General features: G+C 39.7%; 1 protein-coding gene across 1 annotated transcript in view; it reads left to right on the top strand.

Moving 5' to 3' along the window:
• gsk3ba (glycogen synthase kinase 3 beta, genome duplicate a) overlaps positions 1-10,328 on the top strand; it is a 189,022-nt gene that overhangs the window by 157,550 nt on the left and 21,144 nt on the right. The window contains exons 7-8 of the mRNA XM_043701008.1: positions 1,839-1,936; positions 2,657-2,752. Coding sequence (XP_043556943.1) covers positions 1,839-1,936; positions 2,657-2,752 — 194 coding nt within the window. The remainder of the gene's footprint in view (positions 1-1,838; positions 1,937-2,656; positions 2,753-10,328) is intronic.

Genomic DNA, 10,328 nt, shown 5'->3' with positions numbered 1-10,328 from the left:
TGGAGGAAGAGCGCCTCATCTTCCGCCTAGGAACCCTCCAACCACACAGGATGAATGTAGATTTCTCCAGCTCCCTCATTTCCCCCCCCCCCACCTTGTCTCAGTCAAATCCCTCGAACTCAGCACCGCCTTCCTAACCTGCAATCTTCTTCCTGACCTCTCCGCCCCCACCCCACCCCACTCCGGCCTATCACCCTCACCTTGACCTCCTCCACCTATCGCATTTCCAAAGGCTCTCCCCCAAGTCCCTCCTCCCTACCTTTTACCTTAGCCTGCTGGACACACTTTCCTCATTCCCTGAAGAAGGGCTTATGCCCGAAATGTCGATTCTCCTGTTCCTTGGATGCTGCCTGACCTGTGCTTTTCCAGCAACACATTTTCAGCTCTGATCTCCAGCATCTGCAGCCCTCACTTTCTCTCAAAGATTTATACATACGGGCCCCACTGATGGTGGGGGAGGAGTTGGAGAGGAGTTGCCACTTTCCTCTTTCTCCTCTCATTTCAAACATATGAGCTCCCCTACCCTAGGGAAAGGACCTTTGCTATTCAGCTTATCAATGCACTTAATGATTTAATAAATTTCTATAAGGTCATTCTCAACATCCTGTGCTCCAGTGGAGGAAATGAATCCCAATCTTTCCTGTCTATCTATGTAAATTCAAACTCTCCAGTCCTGGCAACATGTTGGTCAATCTTTTCTGAACCCTCTCCAATTTAATAATAATCTTCCTAGACCAAGGTGACCAGAACCATACACAGTACTCCAAAAGTGGCCTCACCAATGTCCTGTGCAACCTTAACGTGGCATCCCAACTCTTCTATTCAGTGGTCTAAGCAATGAAAGTGAGCATGCCTAATGTTGCCTTAGACACCGTGTCTGCCTGTGATGCAAGTTTCAAAGAATTATGTACCTGACTATCTAGATCTCTTTGTTCGACAATACTACCATTAACGGTGTAAATCCTGCCCTTGTCTGTTTGACCAAAATGCAATACCTCACATCTATCCAAATTAAGTTCCATTTGCCGCTCCTCATACAGGTGCAAATATGAAGCAGCCAAGTTTAACTGTTTAGCTCAACAGAATTGAATTTCTTGCATTGTTTCCCTTGAGTGTTGAGTCTTTTTGGAAATTAAAGTTCTATAGTTTTCTTCATCTCCAGAAGTTGGAAAAACTGATCATTTCAATTTTTTTGTATTACTTGGCAGAATAATGTTACAAGCGAAAGGGAACAGTCTGCTGTATCCTAGACTGGCCCTATCAATACAATGAGAAAAGGATCTCAAATTGGACCCAGAATCGATCTAGTGCTGATTATCCATCTTTTAAAAATAATATGGGAGTTAGGTACTGCTGCAAACTTCTCCACTAGAGTGTTTACTAACCTGGTAGCTCTGCATAAGTGTCATAAATGGTGCCAAATTAGATCATTTCTGCTAGTTGATGACTGCGTGACATAGAGAGAAAGAGATCTGAAATGTTATGTGGCAAGAAAATAAACCATGTTTTTAGATTAACTTATTTTGGATCTAGTTTTCAGATGGTGACTTTGGAGTGTGAATCTCTGTCATTGCTTTGGAAAAGAGTGAAACACCATCACATTTTTCCCCTCTAGATCTTGTCATTATTCTAAGTTTAATATAACAGAACTGCTTAATTCTTAATTGTTCTCCACTGTTAATACTATCTGGAATAGTAAATTTATGAAAGGATCGAACTGATATCAATTTAGCATTAAATTTCAGAGTGAATCTAAAACTGATCGTGATCACGTTTTAAACAAAAAAATGCTGTTGCAGTAATGCTGTAAAAATTAACTGCTTATGTTGATTTTGTAGATGTATGGTCAGCTGGCTGTGTGTTAGCAGAGCTATTGCTAGGACAGCCCATCTTCCCTGGTGACAGTGGTGTTGATCAGCTGGTAGAAATTATAAAGGTATAATTCCATTTCTCTCAATACTTCAGTGTATTGTGTGTTTATTTATAAATGGTCCATTTCATTGGTTTACCCCTCTATATACCCTCTCTCTCTTTTCGGCAACCTACGCAATATGTTGCTTCAGCAAAGAAAAGATGACTCATTACAATGCATTTCTGCAATTATCTGATTATTCAGTTTGACAGGGTGCATTCATTGCTTGTCACTCTTTATAAAAATAAAAAAAAATATTCTGTTACTTCATTCAGCTTTTCCTAATTTGTTACTTGAAGCCTTGAGGTAGTTCTCAATTGGTTTAACATTGGTGATTTATTTCATGCATGTGGGTGTACTCTTTGTGAAAATAGTTTAAATGATTTTCTATCCAATTGTGCCATGTGCAAGCAACTTATTTTTCTATTGGGAGCTGAGCTTTTAATACGTTTCAGTCGGTCATGTCTATAACGGCAATGAGATAATCTGTTTTGATCCCAACCTTCTGATCTTGCAATTTATACATGATTGAATTTATTTCAAAGAATAGCTGATAACCTAACCTCCCTATAGACAACAGTAGTATTACATCTTGGTGGCCAACTTTTATATGCTAGATACAACAGATTTGAGGATGTTGAACATTAGTGTTCACTTTGTTAATTGTGCCATCTAATGAATTGTATTTGTGCATAATATTCATCCGATTATACAATACATAAGATTTATTACATTTGTTTCTAGGTCCTGGGAACACCAACAAGAGAGCAAATCAGAGAGATGAATCCCAACTACACTGAGTTCAAATTCCCTCAGATCAAGGCACATCCTTGGACTAAGGTAAGCAAAACAATATTATTTTGACAGCCTTGTTTATTAGGCTAAGAACTGGTAGCAAGCCCAGTCGGGGCTAATTTCTATTATTGACATTTGGCAATCTGACAATAGAAGCTATCATGAAAACTTTCTTAACCCAAAATAAATAGTTTTTTAAATCTTCTCCCAAGTAATATAAACCTAAAATATATAATATATAATTTAGTTGATAGTTCCTTTTCTTGCCTGATACAGTTTAGAGAATTTTCATTAAGCATTAGTGTTGTTTCAGATATTGATACAGCAAATGTGTGTGTCTCAGCCATTAATTCTTGAAAGATAAATTGGAAAGGATCCAGATTTGCATTCCTTAATGTTTTTCAGTTGAGCAGTTTTATTATTATAAATTCAAATGAATACCAAATTGGCCTTAACCTATGAAACTTCATTAAAAAGATTTTCAGTTGCTGATCATTGCACATGGAGCTTTTGAAAACAATTTCTTGAATTTTAGTTCAGTATACTGAAAGCTCTCACAGTTGGGCCAGTACTAGGGAGTTAATTGTTTTTTAGTCAGCCCCGTAATGTGATTATGAAATCCTAACTGTGCCCGAAACCACCAGAGACCACTGAATCCACTTAAAGATTACATATGCTTTATAATTATATAATTGTTCTCATTGGTAAAAGGAGATAATTTTCAGTGACTGCTGAATGAATATGCCAGCTTATTGTGTATGAATGGATGACTTGCTATTTGATTAATTGCCATGTGAATGCATAGAAGAAATAAGTAAAAGACTATTTGAGGAAGACATTGAGAAACTGAGACAAGCATAGGGGAAGTTGACATGTGAATATGCCCATTAGCAGTTGAACAGAGGAAGACAAGTGAGTTAGTGAACAAAGTTGTGATCCAGAGAAAAGCATCATGCTACAGCGTCAGCATTTCACTTGTGTAGCCACAGTATTGAGTGGGGTGTGGTGAGAGATAAAGAAGAAAGACTTCAGGTCTTACTGATAAGTATTGCCTGATTACTCTGATAATGTCCGTAACGTCATAATTCAAAATCATCCAAAAAGCTTGTTTCTGAGTTGCTTTGTGGTTAATCTATTGCAATAGTGTTGATGCTTCATGACCTTTAAAATAAATATATGCTATTCTCATTATTTCTTATCAATTTCAAATATTTGTATTGTTGTTTTAAGCAATCCCTTTCTTGATTGAACATGTGCAGATTTGACACCAAATTATTATGGGTATTATTTAATGTTGTCTAAGTCTCAAACTACCATCTTTGCACAGTGTCTTCTGCAACTGCATGTTGGTATATAATAGTACATATAGGGGGTGAAATCTGATATCTGGTCTAATCACCGAGCTGTTAGTGAGTTCCAGTAAAATATGCACCACTGAATTTGAGGTCTTCTGTTCACTGGGAATATACTGCACTCTTCTGGATAAAAGTCCAAAAGCTATAAATTGTTCATTAAGTTTTAAATATTTCATAATAGACCAAGGAAATTCGTCATGTATCTAGGCATTATTTTGTAATGTGATCTTGAGAGTAATGAAGTTAACTACCTCTTATGAGGCATAAAGCTTTCATATGATCTGGTTATTCTTGCAAATCCATGATTTTTATTAAACTAGCAGTTGAGTATAACTTGAAAACAATTTTCCATAAATATACTAAGATCCCTGGTGATGTGACATTTTACTGAATTGTTGTCAGTTCTGTCACAACTCAAAGCACAGAATGAGAAATGACATGTAAACTTTTGTTTAAGGTTTGTTCTGCCATTTGTCCTTATATGTATTTTACCCACATTATTGAATGCTGATGGGGATAGCATGAGCAATTGTATTACATTCATGTCAATGAAGGAAACCTAGAAATTAAACCATAAGTTTGTATCATGTTCATTTGAACTTGCTTAGTGTTTTGTGCATTAAATGTAGGTATTCAGCTTAGGAAATTGTCTTGGAGTATGGTTTTCTTATTCTTTGTATGTAGTTCAACCTCCACATGCTTTTTAGCTTTCTAGAAAATCCAGTTTTATATTTGATCATTGTATTTTTCTGCCCAGTTGATATCCTACCATTGCTCAGTTAGTTTCCATGATGCCTCACACTTTCAAAAATTGAGGCAAACATTAAAATGCATTCTACGTACAAGAATACCATTAGGGCATTGCGGCCAAGTTGAATCCTGTCAACATTCGATGGTCATACATGGTTTCACATGAGTGTCAAGTACCCTAATACTTGAGCTTCATTTAATGAGATTCCTTCAAAGTCCCTCTTGGATTCAAACCTTTTGTCCTTAGCAGAATTCCTCTAATTCAAGAATTTAAAGTAGAAATATCCTGTTCGCCCTGCACAGATAATTCTTCTATAACGCAGCTGTTATGTTCTTGTGCAACCCTGCATTATAGAAAAATCACACTTTGGCAACACCTAAGTGCTGTTTCTAATGTAATCGAGTTACAGCCAACACATATTTTGAAAGTTCACACTTTAGAAAGTGTCCCCACTTTGTCAATTGCATTACGGCGAATTCATGTCGACAAAATGCGTGTTATAGCAGGATGACCTGTATCAACAAAAACCGCATTTTAATGGGTATTAATTTTGTATTCATTAGTACTGTGTAAACCTGCAGTCTCTGAAAATTGTAACAGGGTAGTTGTTATGGGGGACTTGAACTTTCCAAATATTGACGAGGAATACTATAGTTCAAGTACTTTAGTTAGGTCAGTTTTTGTTCAATGTGTGCAGGAGGATTTCCTGACAGTATACCGACAGGTCAACAAGGGGTGAGGCCACATTAGATTTGGTACTGGTTAATGAACCCGGCCAGGTGTTGACCACATTGTCTTTGTCTTTTTCTAGTGTGAATACTGATGAAAAGTATTCATTTGGCACTTTCTCTATCTCCTCTGACTCACGCACAACTTTCCACTACTATGCTTGATTGGCCCTAATCTTGCTCTAGTGATTCTTTTATTCTTGATATAGTTATAGAAAGCCTTAGGGTTTTCCTTGATCCTATCCGCCAGTGACTACTTATGTTCCTTCCTGGCTCTTATCTCTCTCTTTAGGTCCTTCCTGGCTAACTTGTAAGTCTCAAGTGCCCTAACTGAACCATCACATCTCATCCTAACATAAGCCGCCGCCTTCCTCTTGACAAGAGATTCAACTTGCTTAGTAAATCACTACTCCCGCGCTCAACAACTACTTCCCTGCCTGACCGGTACATAGCAAGGACCTGCAATAACTGGTTCTTGAATAACTCCACATTTAACTGTGCCTATCTCCTGCAGTTTCCTTTCCCAGCCTCTGCATCCTAAATCTTGCCTAACTGCATCGTAATTGCCTTTCCCCCAGCAATAATCTTGCCCTCAGTATATACTTATCTTTTTCTATCACTAAATTAAACATAACCAAATTGTGGTTCACCATCACCAAAGTGCTCACCTACCTCCAAATCCAACACCTGGCCGGGTTCATTAACCAGTACCAAATCTAATGTGGCTTCACCCCTTGTTGACCTGTCGGTATACTGTCAGGAAATCCTCCTGCACCCATTGAACAAAAACTGACCTAATTAAAGTACTTGAACTATAGTATTCCTCGTCAGTATTTGGAAAGTTCAAGTGCCCGTAGTGTTAGGTAAGGGGTAAATGCAGGGGTATGGGTGGGTTGCGCTTCTGTGGGGCGGTGTGGACTTGTTAGGCCGTAGGGCCTGTTCCCACACTGTAAGTAATCTAATCTAATCTCTGGAACTATTCAAAAGCTTATAGAAAACTTCCAACAGGGCAAGCTCTCCTTTCCTGTTTCTAATCTCAGCCCATACTACCTCCGTAGAGGAGACCTCAAAAGTCCTTTATGCAACCATAATACTGTCCTTGACTAGCAATGCCATACCATCCCCTCTTTTGCCATTTTATTTATTCTTTCTGAAATCTCTAAATCCCAGAACCTGCAATAACCGTTCCTGACCCTTCTCTACCCATGTCTCCGAAATGGCCACAATATTGAAGTCCCAGGTACCAACCCATGCTGCAAGTTAACCCATCTTATTCCGGATGCTCCTGGCGTTTAAGTGGACACACTTCAAACTAACTTCTTGCCTGCCGGTGCCTTGTGATCTTGAAATCTTAGTTCTGACTTCATTACTGTCCTCCTCCCATCTACTTGAACTACAATTTCTGTTCCTGTTCCCATCCCCCTGTTGAATTAGTTTAAACCCACCCGAAGAGCATTAGCAAATATCCCCCCAGAATATTGGTACTCTTCTGGTTCAGGTGTAGAGGTCCCACCTACCCTAGAAAGAGCATAGATTATCCAGGAATCCAGAACCCCTCCCTCCTGCGCCACGTGTTCAACACCTTTCTCTCCCTACTCCTCGCTTCACTAGCACATGGCATGAGCAACAAACCAGAGATGATAACTGTTTGTTCTAGCTCTAAGCTTCCACCCTAGCTCCCTGAATTTCTGCTTTAAATGCCCATCTCTCTTCCTGCCTATGTGGACCACAACTTGGGGCTGTTCCCCCTCCTTCGCAAGGATCCTGAAAACACTCAGAGACATCACAAACCCTGACACCTGGGAGGCAACACACCAAACAGGAGTCAGGATGTTCCGTGGGAATGAGACAATCTATCCCCCTAATTATGGACTCCCCGATGACTAATGTTCTGCTCTTCTTTCCCCTTCCCTTCTGAGCAACAGAGACAGACTCTGTGCCAAAGACCTGTTCCCCATTGCTTACCCTTGGTAAGTTGTTGACCCCAACAGTATCCAAAATGATACACTTGCTATTGAGGGGAACTGCCACAGGGATCCCTGCACTGCTGACCCATTCCCTTTTCGTCCCCTGACAGTAACCCATCTACCTTCTTTTAGCTGAGGTGTGACTACCTCCCTGTAACTCCTCTCGGTAATCCCCTCCGCTTCCCGAATGATCCGAAGTTCGTCCAGTTCGCTAATGCGGTTTTCGAGGAGCTGGAGTTGGGTGCACTGTTTTTAGGACAATGTTACTGGTCCTACAAGTTACTGATATTGTAAAATTTCGCGATGTGGTCTAGGATCATAACAGCTTGCATTAATGCAGTGCCTTTAACGTTGTCAAGTATTGCAAGGTGCTAGGGAATATAGTTTGGGGCTGCAAACAATGACATTCATATTCCCTGCATTTATTTTGAGCAAGTTTTAATACAGTGGGGACTTTGTGTCAGAGCTGGTTGTCATCAGCATATATGCACAACAACTGTTATTGGGTGTTGTCACCAAATCACAGCTTGCAAATAAAAAATAAATGAGTCCAAGGATTGATCCTTGATGGACTGCAGAGAAAGCAGTGCAGTTACAGCAAGGAAAGTTATGGTAGGTTTACTAAGGTAATAATGGAACCAGGCAAAGTTGCACAGCACGTCAGACAGCATTCGAGGAGCAGGAGAATTGACATTTCGGACAAAAGCCCTTCATCAGGAATGTGTATTATGTTTATGCAAAACCTACCAGAAATATCACTCAAGTGTCTTCACCAGCTAACCTGTACAGCTGTTCATTTGTATGTGGAAGTTGATCGTAATTGGGATGAAGAAGACTATACCTGTGATTAAATGTTAAGTCACTTGTCAGATGCTTGACATATTCATACTAAGAACATGGAATCTGAAGTAGCTTGTCAATGAACTTGTAAGTTTTCTCAACTGATCTTGACTTTCCGCAAAAATGTGTTGATGCAAGCTGGAGGTATTCTTGAAAGACAATATAGTACAAATTTTTGATGTGTTAATTGATCATGGGATGTGGATATCATTAACAAAACCAGGATTTATTGCCCAAACCTAACTGTTTTTGAGCAACAAATGGTGAGCCGTGTTATTGAAATGCCACAGTATTTGCAATGGAGATACCACCATGGTGCAGTTAAGAAAGAAAGGTTTAATCGATTGGTAATGAAAGAATTCTGGGGAGAAACTTGCAAGTCGTGTTCCGATGTGCCTGCAGTCTTTGTCCTACTGGGCGGTAGTATTTGTGAATTTGGAATTTGCTGCCAAAGGAATCTTGGTGAGGTATTGTTTTGCATCTTGTTGTTTATGCTGCAAAGTGCATTAGTAGTGGGGAGTGTGTCTGTTCAAGGTGAGTTGTCAGTCTGCCACACTTGATTTAAACATATTCATTCATATCAGAAAAACAAAGCTACATTAACTTATTCATACGATGCTAGTAACATTTCATTTTGGCGTTCTTATCCTAAATAATCCTACACAAAAAGAAATGTGCACAGGAAACAAGCCATTTTGGCCCAACCAGATCATGTCAGGAATAATGGTTGCTTTTAAGCCCTTGAGAAGATGTTGATGAGTTGGCTTCTTAAACTGCTGCAGTCCATGTGCAGTAGATTGATCCACAATACCCTCTGGGAGCGAGTTCCAGGATTTTGACCCAGCAACAGCAATATATCTCCAAGTCAGAATGATGAGTGACTTGGAGGGGAAGTTGCAGGTGGTAGTGTTCCATGTATTTGCTGCCCTTGTCCTTCTAGATGGTACTGGCCATGAGTTTGAATGGTGCTGTTGGAAGATCTTTGGCAAATTGCTGCAGTGCATTTTGTGGGTAGTACATACTGCTGTTACTGAACGTCCTCTGTAGTCAAGGGAGTGGCTGCTTGTGGATGTGGTGCCAGTCAGGCAGGCTGGTTTGATCTGGATGGTGTCAAGCCTCTTGTGCTATTGGAGCTGTATCCATTCAGACAAAAGAGTGGTCCATCACCTAACTTGTGCCTTGTTGATGGTGAACAGACTTGCAGGACTCAGAAGGTGACTTGCTTGCCATTGTATTCCTAGCCTCTGACCTGTTCTTGTAATTTGTGGCGAGTCAGTTCAATTTCTGGTTAGTGGTAACCCCTAGGATTTTGATAGTTGAGGGAATCAGTGATGATAACACCATTGAATGTCAGAGGGTGATGATTAGATTGTCTCCTGTTGAAAATGGTCATTGTCTACATCTATACTATCTGACATTTAGTTGTGCATTCTCGCCATCTTTGGGTCAAGCAGTTTCTTCTGAATGCACTGTTAGATTTCTCAGTGACTCTTTTATATTCATGGCTCTAATTTATGCACCTCTGTACCAAAAACAAAACTCTCTGCATCCATTTATCAAAATATTTAATTTTATAGAACTCTGATTAGATTGCCCCTCAGCCTCTCCTAGGTAGAAACAAGGACTGCAGATGCTGGAAACCAGAGTCTAGATTAGAGTAGTGCTGGAAAAGCACAGCAGGTCAGGCAGTATCCGAGGAGCAGGAAAATCGACATTTCGGGCAAAAGGGCTGCTGTGCCTCAGCCTCTTCTCCGCAAGGAAGAAATCCAGTGTCTCAATCCTTTCCTGATATATAGATGCATGCATTTTGGGTATCATGTAAAACTTCTGCATCCTCTATCATTTCAATAACATAACAACAATCAGAACCACGTGCAGTATTCTTAAGTGTGAACTAACAAAATTTTAATACAGGTTTAGCCTAAATTTCCTACTTTTTAATTCTATCCCTTTCTGATAAAACCCAAGACCTAATGATCT

Source organism: Chiloscyllium plagiosum, chromosome 12 (assembly GCF_004010195.1).
Source record: "Chiloscyllium plagiosum isolate BGI_BamShark_2017 chromosome 12, ASM401019v2, whole genome shotgun sequence".
Classification (NCBI taxonomy): domain Eukaryota; kingdom Metazoa; phylum Chordata; class Chondrichthyes; order Orectolobiformes; family Hemiscylliidae; genus Chiloscyllium; species Chiloscyllium plagiosum.
Note: the sequence above shows the minus strand (reverse complement) of the source record. Positions and strands in the feature narration are given on the sequence as shown.